The sequence below is a fragment of the Alosa sapidissima genome, chromosome 8 (assembly GCF_018492685.1).
Source record: "Alosa sapidissima isolate fAloSap1 chromosome 8, fAloSap1.pri, whole genome shotgun sequence".
In the NCBI taxonomy this organism is placed as follows: Eukaryota; Metazoa; Chordata; class Actinopteri; order Clupeiformes; family Clupeidae; genus Alosa; species Alosa sapidissima.
The window spans coordinates 16,312,928-16,333,499 of NC_055964.1; the positions used below are offsets into that span (position 1 = coordinate 16,312,928).

Genomic DNA, 20,572 nt, shown 5'->3' on the forward strand with positions numbered 1-20,572 from the left:
TGTGTGTGTGTGTGTGTGTGTGTGTGTGTGTGTGTGTGTGTGTGTGTGTGTGTACAATAGTAGAGTTCGGGAGACTGGAAGGGTGGTGTTAGCTGATGCTCACCGCTGTTGCCACAGTCTGCACAGGAGATGAGCTCCTCCGGCTTCTTGTCGCGGTTCTGCTCCTTGGTCCCCAGGCAGAAGCTGCAGATGGGAATCGGCTCGGCCACAGGCTAAGGGATGGATCGAGCAAGTGAGTGAGAGACAGAAAGAGAGGGAGAGAGAGAGAGAAAAAAAACAGATGGGGAAAAAGAGGGGGATATGGGAGAAAGAGAGCGAGAGTGATACAGTCAGTCACTTATCCCTGAAACATTGTGGCATTGTGTGGCAGTGAGCGCACTAGTCATCGTGGGGGTCCATATAGTTGCACTACTGTCTATCTGCCAGTTTTATTCACACTTCATTCGGCACATTATATGGCATCCGAGCACCGTGTAATGTGCATGCTATAGCAAGGCTCCATCACCATGTATGGCTATTCACACAATCACCAGACGCAGGAGCATGATTCCTTTTAACGGCACTGATATCAACACATGCAAGAGGCTCTACTACAACCATCTGCATACCAGATCTTGCCTTTCAAATCTTCTTGAGTGCGTGTGTGTTTGTGTGTGTGTTCATGTGTGTGTGTGTGTGTGTGTTTTCCTGTGTAAGCGGGGGTGGGTGTCTAGCTGGACGAATTGTTTTTCATCCAGCGCTGCTTGGCCGGAGAGGAGAAATGATTTCTCTGTGGAGGAATCGCAGAGGGCTCGTCTTTAAAAGGAGCCACAGAGACCTGTTTTGATGCTTATTCTGTAGCCTGCCATCTGACATACAGCTCCTGGATGCCATTAATCTTTCAACACGTACGAGGGAGCAAGAGAGAGGCAAAGAGGGAGAGAGAAGTAGGGAGGAAGGGAGAGACAGACACAGAGAGAGAGAGAGAGAGAGAGAGAGAGAGAGAGAGAGAGAGAGAGAGAGAGAGAGAGAGAGAGAGAGAGGAGAGCAAGCATGCACCACCCAAGATGAGCTTCTTTCTCCCTCTTGCTCACACATGCACGCACACACGCGCGCACACACACACACACACATATTCACAGGAGAACACACATGAGATCACCACAAACACATGCGGAAGAGGGAGCAAAGCAAAAGGAGAAGCCTTAACTCCAGCCAGTTGTCCAGAGAGCCTTAAGCGCCCGACTGTCCACATTCGACAAAACTAACGTGGGAGACACAGAGGAGTAAACTTAAAGTTGACCGCTATTTAGTGGATGCCTTTATCCAAAGTGACACAGGGTTCGGGAATCAAACCCGGGCCAAACGATTGTCGAGGGGGTGATGTTACCGCGGCTCCACCACCTCCGTTAGCAACAGAGCAGAGTGTGATGAAAGGAGAGGACAGAATACGGGGGGGGGGGGGGGGGGGGGGATACAAAGACAAGAGGCAGAGAGCAGGAGGAAGAAAGAGAGGAATGAGAAAAGAACCTGACAGAGGGAGAGAGATGGTCTGCTTAAGCATGGGGCCAGCACAGGTGGTGGAGGTGGGTGGGTGGGTAGGTAGGTGGTGGTGATGGAGGTGGTCTGAGAAAGCAAGCAGCCAAGACAGTGAGTAAGTGCAAGAGCAAGAGTGGGAGAGAGAGAGAGAGAGAGAGAGAGAGAGAGAGAGAGAGAGAGAGAGAGAGAGAGAGAGAGAGAGAGAGAGAGAGAGAGAGAGAAGGTCCGGGCAGAGAAGAGACAGGAGAGAGAAGGTGATTTATTGGGTTCATTTCCCTCTGACTCAGGCTCTCAGCTCAACGCAGGGCCACTGCTCGCCCCAAGGAATCACGGGGGGAAAGAGAGAGAGTAAGAGAGGAAAAATGAAATACGTCTGCACAAAAGATCAGCGCAGATGCTTCAAACACCTCAACTAGTTACCAATAGCTAGCCTAATCAGGTGTTGGGTCATCAGGCAAACTCCCAATCCCTTTTCCACTCACAAAGTCACATCCGTTCCTCTCTTCATTTTATGCTCTCTTTTTGAACTCCCTTTTCAAAGGGAGAGGGAAAAAAAAAAATCCTCCACTGCCACACCATCCTGGCTTCAAAAAAGCGACTCACTTCTGTGCAGACATAAACGTCCCTTGGGGCAATTATGGTTTGAGTGACACTGTGCAGATTGCTGGGCGAAAGAGAGACTGTGGGCTTGCAGAAGGGCGGAAGAAAAACAGATACCAAACACACACACAGAGACACACACAACCACCCTCACACACACAAACATTTGCCATTTTCTAAACTTTACTACACTGAAATCTCACTGGCGCTTTTTTATCTTTTGACTTGACTGCCGGTTTGCCGTCTGTTCTTGTAAATACAGATTTGTTTTGTATAATAAGCACCTTCTCTTCTGGCAAGCGGCTCAGAGCTGGATAATTTCCCGAAGGAGCTCAGATCTGGATACACAACCACTCTACTCCCACTACTGCCGCCTGGTTGGGTGTGACCACAGCATCCTAGTAACTGTGTCCAGAACTGGTAGCAGCGTAAACTGTGGAGTGGCGCCACTGAAACCCTAATCCAGCTGGTTCAACCAGGCACTTAGACCTGTAGATGTGTTATAGCGAGTGATACTCTGGGCACTTATACGAGCTGCCACCAGGCTTGATCTCTCTGGTCGAACCGCTGGAGCACGCTGGAGAGCTCCATTAACTTGCTCAACTCGTACCAGGGCCTCCTCTTACAGAGACAGGCCATAGGGTTAACAGACTCAACGGAGAAGATGCTCAGCATGCGCACACACACACACACACACACTCTTATGACAGGTCAACCCTAGAAGCAGGAAGTGGACAAATGCATCCGCTAAAGAGGTCTATAAGCTCTTCCATATAGGCTACCTGAGAATCGCAAGATCACTATTTATCTTCTTGTGATCCTCAACACAAAGTATGACCAGCTCAGTGGTAGCAAAGATTCAAGGGGAGGGAGGGGGGGGGCAGGGAGAGGGAAGTGCCTAGAGGAGAGAGGGTGTGCTAATTATGGCCCTGGATAAAAAGAAAATGGGAGAGGCAGAGCCAAGGAGGAAAAGAGAAAACAGTGCGTGAGAGAAAGACACTCGCCCTCTCTCTGTCCTTGTCTTCCCTATAGTCAAGGTTCTCATTAACATGTGAAGCCAGTCTCCCTCATCCTCTGACTAAACACAGACAGACAGACAGACACACACCTTCAAACTTTGGCTCAGGTTTGTCCCCTTAACCACCAGCCTACTGATTATGGAACTAAGGATACTGACTTTTCACACACACACACACACCCAGCCTACATCAAAAAATGGACAAAAAGCCTTTGCAAAAATTGTGCACTAGTCCTACAAAAGCTCTGACCACATGGGTTTCCCTAAAGACCCACAGACAAGCTACACAGTGTTCATGTATGTGGGTAGAACCGACAAGCCCTAGAACTCTCGGATGAAGTGACCTCAAATTCCCCTCCATTTCCCCTTGACATCGCACTGATGTTGATTGCTCCCACCTGTACAGAGAGCAAATGGAATGTTGCAATGTTATCTTAGAGAAATGCTAAGCTGTTCTTACATCTGAGGCCGACAAACGGTATCTCCATTCATTCACTCATTCATCTGTTGGCACTTCACGGTGTCCACTTGTGCCCACACCACACGGACACAAGGAGGATAATCTCTATTGATAAACCCGGCTCAAGCCGTCTGATTATGGATTTACCGCAATCTGCTCAATCCATGATACCCCAACCACAAGACATTAGGCAAGAAGGGGGCATACTACCCAACCATAAATACACACAAGATGGATTTATGCAGGGACGATGCTTGATGTACGTGTGTGTGTGTGTAGGGTGTCCTGACTGCTGCACTATGGTAACCACTAGAACCACTTAAATGTCCGCCAGCTGGCTTGGGGTCATAGCCATTCTCTATGTTTTGGTTGTCGTCCATTCAGTTTCCATGGTGGACCACAGGATCGAGGAGTGCTCAAACTCTCTGCTGCTCTTGTGAGAGACAGCCCACTCCAATCCCCAGGGTCTTATCAGCACACACACGTGTTATGGAAACATGAGGAGGAGAAATATTTAGTTATGCTTTATTTATGCTTTATTTAGCATTTAGCTGATCAAGGCAAATTTAAACACTACCAAAACCAGTCACGGTGGCCATGGCTTCCTTCCAAAAGCACACATGGCAGCTGACTGCCGTCTTGTCTGATATATTGACATGGCCATGAGAGATGAGTGTTTATTGACCTCTGTGAGTGTGTCTATGTGTGTGATGGCTTGGGGAGGGGGGACCTGAAGGAGGGAATCGCTCATTCCTTTATGTGTGTGTGTGTGTGTGTGTGTGTGTATGACACAAAGTGCTACTGCTTCACAGGCATCAGCCAGATTGTCTGTGTGTGTGTGCATGTTTGTGTGCGTGTGTGTGTGCGTGTGTGTGTGTGTGTGTGCGTGTGCGTGTGTGTCTAGGTCCTGAAAATTACATGAGAGGCAGGTAATCAATGCTCAGTGGTCTTCTGCATGCTGGTCGGCTTCCTTCCGCTGTTCTCTTCACCTTGAGCCAAAACAATGGCCGAACCAATAAACAAACCACTTCAGCACTTCAGCCATCACATCAGCTTTTAAAAAGGCACAGCAGACCGCGGGCAATATCTACAGCTCAAAGCTGCTGGTGGCCTGGTGGTCTCAGTGTCTGCGACAGAGGAGAAAGAGGATGGTGGCGTCACTCTTTACATGACACACGTTCTCGAGTGCCGGTGCCCGAAGCACCAAGGGGGTCAACTGGAGGTTGGGGCGACTGTGGCTTTCACACGTCCTCACGGTGACCGGGCCTGGGTGGCGGCGGCTGTGTTTGGGGGGTGGACACACACACACAGGTTCAACACTGCTGCGTAAGTGCATCTAACACACACACACACACACACACACACACACACTCGCTCATACACACACACACACAACCCATCCCACCTAATGGCTTTTCAGATTCACACGGCCATCATCAGTGCTTGCTATAGCTCTCAAAAAAATGAGCGTTTGCTATCTATATACCCATGACCCCGATTTGACTCCCACCCCCCCCTCATGGCCTGGCAATGACCCCCTATTAGCGGGCGGAATGAGTGAGCGAGTCTGGCCACGGCTGTTTGAATAGAGCGGTGTGTGACACAGTCATTCTGGTGTAGAGTACACAAATCCAACCCCCTCCTGCACCTCTTCCACCCCCTGCAATGGGGTCAGCGCTAGTGCTTAGCCATTTGTTTTGCTTTTTTTTTCCTCTGCCCCATCTCTCTCCCTCTCCATCTTGCTTTCTCTCTCCTTCTCGCTCTCTCCCTCGCCCTCTTACTAAATCACAACCCAGAGAGTGCTAATACTAGCCAGTAATGAGCTCTCCCTCTCGTCTCCCCTCTCCTCTCCTCTCCCGTGTCCAAACATGGCACTCATGGCAGGCTGTCGTCGAGAAGCCATGAGTAAACAAAGGTAACTACATCAATGCACTGGGCCTTTCAAAAAAAAAAAAAAAAAGTGGCGAGCCACCTAGTCATTGAGTACTCTGTTATTGGGCACGCGCCACAGATTAGATCTTGAATGCTGTTGTGCTGTTACCCTCCAACCCCCAACACCTCTTCCTGCGGCTTAACCAAGTGCCCCATTTAGGTGCGAGAGACGGCTTACACCCACGTCTTATCAGAACTCTATTTGAATTGGCGAGGTGGGGTGAAACACATTCATCGCCTGCCAAGTACTCGATCGGTTCCAAAAGCTTATATCCTATATATCCTAGCTAGTACCTACAGTAAATATGCTCAACTACACACTCAGCGCCATTATACTCATACTGTCCCTTGATGTTTTCACAAATGCAATGGTGTCAGTCAGTGTCTGTGGCACATTCCGTCTCCCTCTTGCAGGATCTGAGAGAGTCGTAGAGGTAGCGGTGCTTCCAGGCAGAAGAGAGATAGAAAGGATTGAAGAGAGCACTACGGTTCATCCCCTATCTGTCACAAAGCTTTTGGGTATGAAAAACCATGACTGACATCTTAAACCTACAGTGAGTGACCATGCAAAACCATAGGCAAAGCAGCTAAGCTACATGCCTATGTGGGTTTAAGAGGCGGGAAATGCATCAACTGACACCAGTGGGTCATAGCAAGTTTACAACAGTTCTCGCATGGCATGTAACAGTGTTTGCCAAGTATCTCTTACTACAGTGGCCAAGCCTTTTGACTAGCTGTCAGACATGGCTGGCATGTGCATGTGTGTACAATATAACTGATACAGATCAAAAGGTGCAATTAATGTTCACCAAGTATCTCTTACTTCAGTGGCCAAGCCTTTTGACTAGCTGTCAGACATGGCTGGCATGTGCATGCGTGTACAATATAACTGATACAGATCAAAAGGTGCAATTAATGTTCACCTCTTCTGTGCACATTTTATTGGTGTGTCTGTGTGAGTACTGTGTGTGTGCACCATGGAGGGAGATGGGTGTGTAAGTGTGTTTGCACTGTGTGGATGCCTCGCTGGGATTTCTCACATTAAGTATGCACTCTGAGTATGCATACAGGTGGATGTGTGCCTATCCTGTGAAAGTGTGTCCTTCTCCTGCGTGTACGTGTGTGTGTGTGGTGAGCATGCATGAGTGTGCTGTAAGCGTGCATGGGTGTGTGTGAGTGTTTGCACTGTGCACGCATGTGGGTGTGTGCTGTGCCTCTGGGGAGTGGACACAGGCCTGGCTGGCTGTTGTCTATCGAGTTACAGCAGTGGGTGTGTTCCCTGGCTCCTGTCGCCTGTGTGTCTGCCTCTTGTTTCATGCTGAGCAGCCAGCTGAGAGAGGGAAAAAGAGAGAGGGAAAGAGAGACCGAGAGAGAGAGGGACACACAAAGCATGTGTCTGCCTAGCTTCTTCCTCTGCCACTAGCAGCAGCGACGCTGCCGCCGCCTCTTCTGTTTTCCCGGCCTGCCTCTCTCCCTCTCCTCTCCTTCCCTTTCCCTCTCCCTCTCTCTCTCCCTCTCTCTCCCTCTCTCTCCCTCCCGCTCTTTTCCACTTGTTCCTACTCTCCTCCCTCACAGTGCTCCCTCCTTCTTACCCTCCCTCTCTGCTTTACGCTGGCGCTCCCTCTCTCTGGTTGCTTCCCTCTCTCTTTCCCTCCCTCCCTCTTTCGCTCGTCTCCTGACAACTCCTGACAGGGAGCAGCCCTGCAGCTGGTCGCCAGCCTCGGCAGGATGCAGAACCCACGATACCCCTCCCCTCCACAACCTCATTCCCTCTTCCCTGACCTTCCTTCTCTTCTCCTCCCCTTCTCTTCAACCTCTCCCAGTGCACTTCTCCTTTCCTCTCCACTGGTTCTGTTCACTCTTCTTCTCTCTGATCCTTTCATCTCTTCTCCATGGCTCTCTCTCTCGGCTAGAGATCAGCTCTGGTAGTTGTGCACAGCTCCTGATTGAGATGGTAGAGCAGACACCTTTCCACCACTCAGCAGCCTGCATCCATCTCCATCCTCTCCAGATGCCGGGCTGGAAAGCCTTGATATGTTCTCGCTATTGCTACCTGCCTGATCTTCTCTCAAACAGCTGCAGCAGCGGTGGCGGATGGACGGCCAATGGCTGCTCTTCACCCAACCCATTGGGAGGGAGCTACTGCATCCTGGGAGATTAACTCTTGCTGCGGCCTCCGCCTACTGCGTGTGTAAATTTGACCTTGTCCCGCCAGCGTGTAATCTTCACACAATCCTTTCACATCCAGGTTGACGTCTGCACCGCGGCACAGCAGGATTAGAAGGCACGACAGACACGCTCACCAAGGGGTGACTGCGGTAACCAAACTTCAAAACAAATCAGGGATTTAAAGCCATGCCTGTTTGAAATATTTACTGTCCCAGTGAGGACAGTTATGCATAGGCTAGCCTATGCAGGGTGTGTGCCAGGAGTCCATCATAGAGAAAACATTTTGGATTTACAGCCATGTATGCACTTTCAATCCCATTCAAAAAATGCACAGCTACAGCAACCCTATACTACAAACTACTAAAGACATCGCTTTAAGCCAATCTTCTGGCCATACAAGCATCAGCAAATCACGAGACAAGATCATTTCAGCGGCAAAGCCACAAGGCAAGAACCAGTTCCTCTTGTAGGCTTTTGACACGAAACAGTTGTCAGTAAACATGGAAGTATCCATGCTGCCCCACCAACAGCAGTCGCATTCAAAACATCAACTTCATTCCCCACCATGTGCTTTGGGCTGAAGAATCAGTAATCACTCTAGATGGAGTCTTTAGTGTTACCACTTTAAATAATTTGGGGCTATTTTATATCATTAAATCTTCATGTCTTGGGGTGAGGGTCATCATACTAACTATGTGCGCAATAACCACACAAACAACTACTAACTAAACAAACAAGAGGCTCTGACTCAGACGTTGCACACGATCAAGTCCAGACGTGCAAATGCTGCCACCTGCGCCAAATAGCAGGACTAACTGCTGGTCTGCTGGCAAGCACTCTGGTCTGAAGTGCAAACACGATAGTTAGGAATCAAAAGGTATGATGAGTAGAGCTGCAGTGAAACAGAAACTAAGCAAGTGAGATGAGTGTCTAACCTTCTGCTTCCCAATAGGTTAACAACCCTACCTTAGCCATAAAGTAGCAAAAACAGGGCGTGTTTACATTGGGTTACTTCCTTATTTCACCAAGTTGGAGTGGTAAATACCACACAAGCTGGTAAACAGAAAGTGGAAAGCCCACTTATGCCAGTCAGAGTGCAGGAACCAGCTGCAGCGTTTGGTCCCAAAGTAAATCGGGCAGAAGCTAAACTGACCAAGTTTTGGAGCCGTTTCTATTTTCGCACACACCCGGGAAGTGTACTAAATGTGTGAACATAACAGCACAGATAAACATTTTAATCAGAACAGGTGGTATATGGTTCTTGATCCTGTAACGTTGGAGACATCCACAACTAATTAATATCTTCTAAATAATTACCTTAGGGGAGGATAACGCTCAAATGCACCTTGTTATTTGAATGAATGTTCTGTTTGCATTGTGTTTGTCTGACTTGTATGATATGTCTGTGCAGTAATCAAATAAAGGTATGCATTGCAAAAGTGCATTATAGCCTACAACTAAATAGACATGAGCAGCATAAGTGCATAGATATCAGCATTAGGTTGTCAGCTTGACAATATTATTACTCACGAGGTGCATCTCCCAAAAGCGTTGTTTTGCAACAACAATGGTAAGGTAGAGTGCATAACATTTAACTGCAGTCATTACACAAAACTTATTTCAAGAAATAAACTCCTGGGCTCAAGATCTGTCTACCTCGTGGACTCCCAATCTATTTCCATATAAAATCAAAACAAACATTAGAGATGGCCGTTTCCTGGGGCTCTTACCTTATCCTTCTCGTGTGGGAGCAGGCGGACGGGCGGCAGTGTGTCGAGCGAGACGCAACCCGTGCCGTCGTTCTGGTGCGATGACGAGCTGCGGCTGGCGAGCCGGAAGAGCGGGCCCTGCTTGAGCACGCGTCCGTGCGCCACGGCCCGCTTGAGTGCCACCCGCAGCTGCTGGTGGAAGAGCCCTGGCGCCAGGGCGCTGCTGCCCGACAGGTAGGCCGCCACGTCGGCCTGGCACTTGAGGAAGCGCTCGATGCTCTTGATCGTGGAGCCACCGGGCTCGTGCAGGCCGTCCAGTGCGCGCTTGATCAGTTTATTCCAGTCCAGCCCGGGCTTCTTGTGGGACCCAGAGCTGCTGCTGCTGCCGCCGCCGCCGCCGCCGCCTCCTCCTCCTCCTCCTCCTCCTCCTCCTCCACCACCACCACCACCTCCTCCTCCTCCACCCCCTGATCCTCCACCGCCCCGGGGCTTGGGCAGGGCCAGTCGGCCCGGGTTGTCTGGGTCCTTGTAAGAGTTGAGCCCCTTGTTGGACACCTTGAGGATGGAGCCGTCCTTGACGCTGAGCTCCAGCTGCTCCAGGACCGTCTTGCGGTCGAGGCCATGCGACATGGACACGGCATTGCAGATGCGCTCCTCGGACGGCCGCTGCTTCTGCTTCTTCACCTTCTTGATGGCCTCAAGGATCCAGGAGGTGTACAGTGGGTTGGCCAGCTTCACCATGGCTGCGGTCGTCTGCGGGCCTGCCTGTGGCTGGACCCCCAACCCACACGGCTGCACAGGTATAGAGAGCTGGGCCTGGGCCCCCTCGCACCTCAAGCCTCCCCACTCCCCGGCAAGAAGGCTATCCTTTATCCCGCGGCCGAACAGAGAATTCTTCAGAGTCTGTGCACAAGCAGGCAGACAGGGAGCAGCTCACCATAGCATAGGCTACCCTGCACCGACCCCCCCACCCCCGAAAAACAAAGCCCCCCGTCCCGACCTGGCCCTCTCCCTTCTCCCGGTGATGGCGGGTGGGCAGAGCTCAGGGCGGATGTGGAGGCAGCTGGCAGAGCAGGTCAGTGAGCCGTTCCCTCCCGCCAAGCTCAATCACACCCAGAGCAGTAGAGACACACCCACACCAGTCCCCGGGGCACACTTGAGGCTTACGTTGCCTCCTTATCACTGAGGTTGCCCCTCAGCGGGGTCCGTCTGCCGGACCATCGTGCTCGAAAAAGACCAACAGTGGTGTCAGGAACGGGTCAGACGCCTTCTCTTCAGCAACTAAACCTTGATAGCCAAAGATGTAGATGTCGGTGGCCAGTAACTCTGCAGTATTCCTTCCTGCTGCCACCTCCCCCTTTTGATTGCCCCAATTCTGGTCCTTTTCCTTCCTGGTTGTGTCGTGGCAGGATCAAAGCAGTAGATCTCATCTGTGGGAGCAGCACTGACTGACTGTCGTCATACCAATCACACCTCAGCAGCCAATGTAACCTGCAGGTCAAAAAAGCATATGAGAAACCAGAGGTCAGAGGTGAAGAGGAGACTAGTTAAGATACTTTACTGGTTTCTTTTGCCTCTGAGGCTCTACTGACTGGTAAGGACATGTTCTGAAACTCACAAATGAATATGAACCTGCCTGTAAAACTAAATAACCACCACATGAAACATGGAGTACCTGTATCACAATTACAGATGCTCATGAAAAAAAAAAACAAGTATACGCTTGGAGAGTTACACTGATGCTTTGCAAGGATGCACGAAAGCTTTGCTGTTAAGGCACACATGTAATTATGGGATAACCCCTCCCTTCAAGATCTTGTGGTTGTGCATCCCACACCAAACATACTGCTGAAGGGCCAAGGAGCAGCAGTGGCTAAGCAATTCCGCCATACAAAGCCCCAGCTACTACACAAAACACTCCAACTTTGTGACCTTGAGTAAACAAAAAGCACTTATTGGACTTTCACAGACATTACTCAGATATAATGTTAATCTCAATGGGCTTACCTACACCTGTAAGTTCACTACACCCAAGGTAACGTTACAATAACTAGGTCAAAAGGAAGTGTTATTTTCTTGACAGAAATCACGTCTTATACCATACATGGCAGATATTACTCTAGATATGAGCATCATGCACGTGAGATGTAAAATATCTTGCTGTCCGTTAAAATCGTTTCAAACTCTTAACAACTTTGTATTATGAAAGCAGAGACTTTTTTTGGTGACAGTAACGTTAGCCCAATTAAAAGTTGAACAGTTCAGCTTGTGTATTGTCAGTTTAGCCCACCTTAAACTAAAGACATAACATTAACATACTGCATAGTAGCTAAGTTTGAGTGGCTAACTAGCTAACGTTAGTGTTTATAAACTGCAAAGCTCAAAGACAGGGCCACCATAAAGGATTTAACAAACACTTATTTACATACTACGACTGCCACTCAGAGCGACTCTGTTTACATTGATCGTGTTAGCTTGTAGCAAACTAAACTTACGACAGATCTTCCCGCGAATTGATGTTGTTATTAGCGCCAGAATGGTCCAAAATAGCAACAACGTGTGATCTTGGACTGGGTAAATAGCCCACAGATACGATCAACAATGACGTGATTCCTCGAACGGCCGCGGTTTCAAACAATAACAGCAACAAGCACCTGGAGTTTTACATTTCTAATGGCTGGAGTGAAACCCTGCTGAGAAACCGCGGCCTACAAAGACACAATGCAAGTTAGCGTACTAGTCGCCACCATGGCTAGCTAGTCAGGGCGAAAAATAAAGATTCCTGGTGGAGCGTTGCTACTTAGCGCTACATTTGACATGGCCGCACGGCCTGCTTTAGCCTCGGCCAAGAGTGAAAATCCTCCCCCCGCAAGATGCGTCCTTACACAAGGCACTCAGCTCCCCCTTTCCCCACTTCCTTCCTCACTATCACCCACCCTCCCACGTAGTGCCTGCGGTGCGGCGAAGACAAGGCCGTTGAAGAGAGGTAGGCCTCGGCTCACTCCCCCCCTCCTACCAACCCCCTCGCCCCCCTCCCCTCGCGGTCTTCATCTCTCCGTACCCCTTTCCCTCTACCTCTCGCGGTTCCCAGAAAGGCAGGACGGGTCCAGTTCGCCTTTCAAAGAAAAAAGACCAAGAACCTTCGCATATCCACACCTGATTAGCTGCTACTCACCGGAATTTCTTGTCGAGTTGCCGGGCAGAATGCGCCAGAAATCATTCGAAACATAGACAACAACAAGCCCAAAAATGCAGCCAGAGACCAATGGCTCCGGAGCTGACGCCATCTTTGAGTGAAACAGGAGCTTGGCTGGTGGGGGAGGGGGGACACAGCAAGAGCAAGGGACCGTCTGCATCTTGCAAACTCGAGTCTGGGAGAACGGGAAGAGGGTTGCTACGGAGGGAGACAGGGAACGTCTCTGTTGTAGATGTGAAGGGTGAATATCTGTTGTTCATGTGAAATGGAAGAAAGGGACAGATGGTGAAGAGGAGAAAAGGGTAGGTGCGATCGTGTGTGAGCTCACATCAAATTTAAGGGACCGTCTGGATTTTTATTTTTCGTTTTTGTCACTGCTGGATCGTGGGCACAAGACAAAATCAAAGCAACTGAGTGTGGTTTTAATGTTGGATGGTATTTAACAACTGGAGGGAAATACCACCCCACCCTCTTTCGCCGCTTGCTTGATTCTGCGTTGAAATGTAGTTGTCCTCCTGGTTTACAGTTCCTGCCGCTGAGAAAGAGCCAATGGTCCATCCCCATTTTCTAGTGAAGAAAAACATTGCACAGTTGCTAGAGGAAGTGTTCATAGCAAAGCGTATGTTTATGTTTGGCGCCGATAGGCTACAGCCAGCCAAAACGAGGTGTGTTTCCTACATAAACATTATGGCCCGTACAAACGTAGATTGTAAAAAGACAGAAACACGGGCTTGTGCAGACATAGTTGGATGACAGGTGATTCACCTTTCCCGCCAGTATTCTTCATTTCGGATAGGCTATAAAGCTGTTTTCAACTAACCATCTGTCTGAAAAACAGGCTAGGCCTACTTTAGGAATCATTAAGTTCACTCTTCCACGAGTTGCCGCTTATAAAATAATGAAGATTAGCCAATTAGGCTACAGGGTAGCCTAAACAATTTGTGTAGCCTAAGGTCGTCTAATTGCATTATGATCGGAATGAATGATATCCTATTGTTCCAACAGTCTTTAGATTGTAATTTGGTAGCCTGTTTCAAAGACATTGTAAAGGTTATTCTGATAGCCTAATAATAATTATATTAATAATCCGATAGCCTAATAATAATTAGACTATAGCCTAAATGAGCCTTTTACAAAATGAAAATAAATTCATTTTATTCAATTTCTACAAGAGCAATTTTGCAATAGCCTACTCATAGACCCAGGCTAATACATTAAATCATTTTTCTTTTCAGAAAAACTGGTGGGCTTACAAAATGTGCATGTACTCTAACCTGAGGTTCAGCGTCATTATGTCAGATATTCAGACTTAATTGGATGCTAAGGTAGGCCTATAACCAAGTGTTTCTATGTATGTAACATTGGGATTCTTTTAATGAAATAATAATTGCATCCATTTGTGTTTAGCATGTGTGACAAGTTCCACAATGTCTGATCTGATGTAAGGTGAATTACACAGTAATGACACAATCAGGCCTATTGGTTATAGGCCTTATAGGTCTAGTGTCGGTTGTGCATTAATGACCATGTTTTAATGACCTAGTGTCTGTGTTTTAATGATCTTCTTTTGTTTAGGTACACTAATCTGCTAATAAAAGAAACCAGGTTCTAAAAACAAACCTGACTGATGCAATTACCTCCTCTGTCACCACCAAATGAGAAATCTGTCTAAGAAGTTGCCAGTTTCGAACAGAGAAGCATGTTTCTTACATGTCTGCTATGAACAACAAGGGTCAACCATCTAATGTTGTTTCTCACACATAGAGTCTCCTACCCCAAAGCCTACAATTATCTTGTGTCATTCCTACCTATTTCTCTTTGATAAATTAAATTGAAAATTGGATAAAAAATAGTGTGATACACATTTTTTTAACTATTTGTCAGATTTTGTTATGTGAAAAGAAATTAATACCATTCTGTATTTTGCATTTTCTAACATTTTGACCCTGTCAAGAGCTTCATTCAGTCGATAAGCCGATTGTAGAAAGACACACATGTTGATTGGCATCACGACTGTGTTGAACTTCATATCTGATGTCATGACTACATTTATGTGGGTAAGAAATGCTGAGGTTGACTTGATGGCTTCTGGACAATACGGGTTTAGATTTTTTGCAACTCCACCCTGGCAACCAAAATGCTGTTGTACACCAAACAAATAATCAAATACAAAAACAAACAAACAAAAAACAACAAAGATGAACAAATCATCTGGGGATTTGTTCCCCAGATCATGGACAAATCATCAGGGCTGAGCTAGGAAGAATATCATATGGCAATCACAGCAGTGCATTTGGATATTGTGTGTTAAGATGTAATCAGAACAAAGGGATCTTTGTTCTGATTACATTTATTCATATCTTTCTGACACATCTGGGAAAAGACATGTAACTTAAGCTAACTTAAAGCAACAACATGCAACAATTTACTACTTTTTGAAGTATGTTTTTAATGATCAATAACTTTTGTTGGCAAGGTTTTTGCATTTTAGGTATACTAATTTAGTTATAATAACTTCTACATTTTTGCATGCAGTCACCCTGATGTTTCCAATGACCTGTCAAACTGTGTTCTCTATTGCAGATGTGAACATTCTGGGAACATGTTTTTTGTGACAACTGGCATAACAGGGGAAAAGCTAATTGATGTAATGGCTTTCCCTGATGACCTCATGATAGCTCCCTGATGGGAATTGGGTAAACTCCCAATTCCCATTTATCTGCTTATCCTTTTATTGGTTGGTTAGTGGATGTTATTTATGGATCAGTTGCTCTTTACATCTAAATGTAAAGAATGTACACAATGCATGCCTTAAGAAATCTTAGAAGGGAAGGCAAAGGTTTCTCAGAATTGTATACAGTTTAATGACATTTCAGCAAACATTCCTTTTTATGTACTTAGTTACACACTGTGATAACAGACATAATAAATCAGTTATATTAACAGTGCACTTTTATGTGATCAGAAGTGATGTACTCATTTCACGGAATGTCTGTTTCCACAAATCAAAATGTGTTTCTTTGGTGAAATTGCAACAAGACACCTGCCCAGTTTCAGATAAAACTGCCCAGATGTTTCATTGACTACTTACGAACATCAAAGAGGCTCTTTGGACTCGTTATTGTTCACCTCAGGGTGTTAACAAGAGTCTGTTGTTAGCCAGGCCACTGACAGGTATTGTGTCCCAAAGACAAAAGAGAGGAAGGTTTGAAATTGTAATCCTTTGACCATGTTGTGCACAACAACCAGGTAAGGTTTCTGTGTGTCTCCTGCATGACGTTACCCAAAGCATCTGTTGTTTTTCTGTCCACATCCATGTGCAGCATGTGAATAGCCTATTGCAGTTATGATGAAATCTACACCACACAGTGATGTTCGCAGTCAATGATACTATTAATATTGTACATAACTTCCCATTGCTGTGACCGCATAAATGCTTGCACACAGTGCAAGAAATACAAGGTCATTGTCAATAGCAAATAAACATCCTGGTGTAATTTGTCAGTACAACACATGTTCAAAATCTTAAATGAAACTATGATTAATAAGTGAAAACATCCTTAAAGTAAATGATGAAAAGGTATTCAAGCATCGCATTTCATAACAGAGAGATGATTGGTTGCTTGCTTTCTGTTTCTATAGAACCGGTCACTATAAGGCATTTTGACATGAATAAATGAATAGTTGTGTCTTCTGTAAGTATGACATCTGTTGTATCACACAGTTGTCATGCACAGCTTTTACGCCTGCATCCACAGCTCCTGTGTATACTCTGCCTTATTAAAGAATTGTGACACCTCATGGTGTCTCTGTGTTTCCAGGCAGAGTACATGCTGACTCGCTAGAATATAATCAGCATAACATCACAATACAACACACATACAATCACAAAGAGAGAGGCACAAAGTATTGCATTTAGACACATTTTAAAAATTGCATTTTTCTAACAATGTTGAGGTTTAGATCATGTTTAGGTATATGATTGTTTGACAGTTTATGCAAACACTGAGTTTGCAAGTTACTTTCTCCCTTAACAGTATGTAAGCAAATGAGAAACAACCCACTACAAGCCAAAATAAAGTCTGAAGATTGATTGAAAGGATTGAGCAATTCTGTGAGAAGTGTATGTCTATTGCACTGTTGGATTGGTGGGGCCTGGAAGTACCCTTGTAACCCCAAGTTGTATCTTTACTAGAGTATGACATGGATATTGATTCTGTGAGGCTAACAGCTAAACGGTTCTTTGGCTTTGTGTCCTGCTGCATCTGGGAGTTTGTCCAAGAACTGAATCCATTTGGAGAAAAAATGTTGTTGCAAATATTTGCTAACATAGTTGACAGCTCAGAGATAGGATCAGTAAAAGGTTCAACAGAAATGACTTCTACTTTTTCATTTTTCATATCACCTGTAGTCAGCTAACAAATCATAGTGATATTGACAAAAACGTCAAACCAAATTGGACTATTTATTTGTGGTTTCAGAGGTTTCATTATAGAACAAATGATATTCCTACTGTAGTCAAAAAGCATTACATTATGTCAGGGTCATGCTAAAAAGTTTGAAATGTTTGCCATGACAGACACATTTGTTTACCTTCTGGTTTTCTTTAGAAATATGTTGATTAGTTGTGGTGATCATGGAGTATTTGAACATATCATATCATGTTTAAACGTGCTAACTTAATTCACCTCAGCCCTAATAATCCCAATGTTTTTGACAGTTTTGTTTTAGTCTTAAAATGCCAACCTCCCACCTGCTCCTTCTATGGACAGTGGACAATCTGATTAGCTTCTAATTCTTTCACCAAAACGACTGTGATCAGCCTGTAGTAATGTTGCCAAGTTTGTTGTTTTAGGGGGCAGGATAGCTGTCGAACCCACAACAGATAGCCAGCACCAGCAGCAGCCAGCCCACAGCTGCTTTTGTCCGTGTGAACCAGCGAGCTTCCTGCTGTGGCTGGCCCATTGCCAAGTCCCAAACCCCAGCCCCTCAGCCCACACCCCTCCCATCCTGAAATGGGCTGAAACACACAACGGAAATTTCCAGGCTTCTCTCCGGCCCAGCGCATGCCCCCACCCAGGCAGACCCCACAACCCTGCTCCCTCCCCTCTCCTCCCCGACTCAGTGGGGATGGGGAGCAGCTGGAGGGTGAAGAAGAGCCTGGTGGAGTCCAACCCAGAACCCATCTGGGCCTGGGTCAGGCCCGACAGCCATCCCTCTCTTCACTCACACACACACACGCATTTGCACACACACACACTCTCACACATATACACACAAACACAGTCACACACACACACACACACACACTTACAGGCACACACACCTGATGTGTTGAAGAATTGTTTGCCATCCAAACCCCACTGGAAGAGAGGACGTCCTTCAGGCACTTGCTTAAAACCTTCTTCAGTGTAGAGCCTTTCTTCTTAGCCCAGGAGTGCTCTCAAATGCACTTGTGTGTCAAACAAGCTTGCCATTCAGAGGGGTAGAAGAGTGAATACTGATTTTAAGAAATGCATTGTCTTGGATTATCATGGACTTGTATTCACTCATAGAGTATTTAGAACTGACAAGTCACCTACAGAAGGCAGAAAGGAAAGTTTAAACAAGGCTGCAGTAATGCCCTATTTAATTTAATAGACAGAAAATAATAAAAATGGTCTCCGCTTATATTATGTAATGAACACTAGATCTTAAAAATTTAATTTGTGCTCAATTTATTGAACAAATTAAGCGTGCAATACTGTACTCATTATGTCTGCATAAAAAATAGTCAGAGTTAGAGTGGCATCTTTGTGACATTTTTCATTTGTTCCAAGAAAGTCTGACATCTAGTCTAAGGCTTATTACAAGTTGAATAATTTGCAACAAACTCATTGGATAAATCATGTCCAAGTGGTAGTACACAAGTCGTTGTGCCTATACGACTCTGAGTAGCTTTCCCCACTCTGATGTTTACATAGCAGGACGCACTTCAGACAACAATACAACCTCCGAGGCTCTTGCACATTCCTCCAGGGCTAATGGCGGGGTTTTATCCTGTGGAACTCAGCAGTCATTGTCTGCTCGTCTCCCGCTCTGTGTCACTGGGTGATAGACCCCCCCCCCCCCACTCTCTGCTTACTCTCTTTAGCTTGCAGCACACCCCCCTCACAGAGGCCTCTCAAGGAGGTGCCCTGATTTGCCAAGGCTCCTGTGTGTGTGTGTGTGTATGTCTGCACTCTCCAGCCTCTCAATGGAGATTGATAACTATTAGGGCCATAGGGATCACATGGCATGCTTACTCTTTCCTCGGCAGCCTGTTTGGAATCTCCACACAGTTAGGGCCTACTCAACTATCACTTGGGGTCTTTAAACAGTGAACTTAAATGATCTTTTAAATTAAATGTCATTTTCTTCATGTCATATGTCTTTTTTATTGCATTCAGATAACAGTCATCAACCAGCTGCATTATCCACAATTAGTGTTGGGAGAGCAATCTGCAAACCAAAGTCTAAATAAAAAAATAAAAAAAGCTAAAAAAAAAGAACTTGTACATTGTCTCCCCCCTGTGCCAGCAGGAGGTAATAAGGGTTGGTTGAGTGTCAGTAAATGATGGCGACTCTGCCGAAAATTAATTTAGTTCCTAATTGATCGTGCTTTAGGAGGGTAATTCATGCCTGTATGGTCAATACCGACGTGGCTTAGCACTGTTTGGAGATGGAAATAGTCGTCACGTTTTTATCTGAAACCAGCAAGCGAAGCTGTGTCATCTTATTATCATTGAGCTGTCAGTGATTCCCCATGCCGAGAGGAGTTGTCACTGAGATTAAGATTAATTATTCTGAAACTGAAGTGAGGGGAGGTTGAAGAGCATCCTATAATTTCATTTAGCTAATTAAGAAATTGATTAAATCCTGACAGCAAATGGTAAAGAAAATTACGCTATAATTGTGGAGTCGTTTTGATCACGTCGTCTCTCATCATCAACAACAATTTGGCAGGAAACCACTTGAGGTTTAATAGTTAACAAAAGTCCATCATGTCTGAATGACTACCGCCCAGTAGCCCTGACGTCTACAGTGATGAAGTGTTTTGAGAAGCTTGTGAAAAACATTATCTGCTCATCCCTCCCTGCCTCCTTCGACCCCCTCCAATTTGCTTACAGAGCCAACAGGTCTACAGAGGATGCCATCTCAAACCTCATGCACACCACCTTAACTCACCTGGAGGAGGGGAATGGGAATTATGTGAGGATGCTGTTCATTGACTTTAGTTCAGCATTCAACACGATAGTACCTCTCACCTTGGTCACAAAGATGAAGGCCTTAGGACTAAACACCACCCTGTGTCACTGGATATTTGACTTCCTCACCAACCGTTCACAAGTGGTTAGAGTGGGGGGTCTGACATCTGACTCATTAACCATCAGCACTGGTGCTCCCCAAGGCTGTGTTTTGAGTCCACTGCTGTACAACATCTACACACATGACTGCAAAGCCAACAGTAGTCATACCTCCATCATCAAGTTTGCAGATGACACAGTGATCTTGGGCCTGATTAGTAACAACAATGAACAGCTCTACTTGGATCAGGTTGATGAGGTGGCACAGTGGTGTCAATCAAACAGCTTGACACTGAATATCAATAAAACCAAGGAAATGGTAGTGGATTACAGAAGGCAGCAGCAGAACTACAGTTACACCCCACTAATGATCAGCGGGCAACCTGTAGAGAGAGTCACAAGTTTTAAATACCTTGGTGTCCACATTACTGAAGACCTAACATGGACTGTTAACACTCAATATGTTCTGAAAAAGTCCAGACAACGACTCTACTTCCTTCGTCAGCTAAGGAAATTCAAAGTTTCTACATCCATCATGAAGGCCTTCTACACTTCAGCGGTTGAGAGTGTTCTAACTGGTAGCATCGTCACCTGGTATGGGAACTCCACAGTTAGAGATTGTAGTACTCTGCAGAGTAGTGCGCT

General features: G+C 46.2%; 1 protein-coding gene and 1 long non-coding RNA gene across 6 annotated transcripts in view; one reads left to right on the top strand and one right to left on the bottom strand.

The window, feature by feature from the left end:
• Positions 1–12,721, bottom strand: part of kat6a (K(lysine) acetyltransferase 6A) — a 28,803-nt gene extending 16,082 nt beyond the window's left edge. For 3 of the 4 annotated variants that reach the window (XM_042100133.1, XM_042100132.1, XM_042100130.1), the window contains exons 1-3: positions 12,582–12,721; positions 9,428–10,897; positions 104–212 (exon numbers count right to left, since the gene is read on the bottom strand). In XM_042100133.1, coding sequence (XP_041956067.1) covers positions 104–212; positions 9,428–10,147 — 829 coding nt within the window. In that variant the 5' untranslated portion in view covers positions 10,148–10,897; positions 12,582–12,721. Of the gene's footprint in view, positions 1–103; positions 213–9,427; positions 10,898–11,901; positions 12,084–12,581 lie in introns of those variants that run through there. The other variant, XM_042100131.1, reaches the window with a different exon arrangement.
• On the top strand, positions 12,260–14,385 carry LOC121714922. Of its 2 annotated transcripts, none has more exons than XR_006033482.1 (3): positions 12,260–12,392; positions 13,838–13,927; positions 14,178–14,385. It is a non-coding gene; the product is annotated as an uncharacterized LOC121714922 (long non-coding RNA). The 2 variants fall into 2 exon arrangements; XR_006033483.1 differs by lacking the exon at positions 12,260–12,392 and adding an exon at positions 12,760–12,904.
• Positions 14,386–20,572: the final 6,187 nt, after the last annotated feature.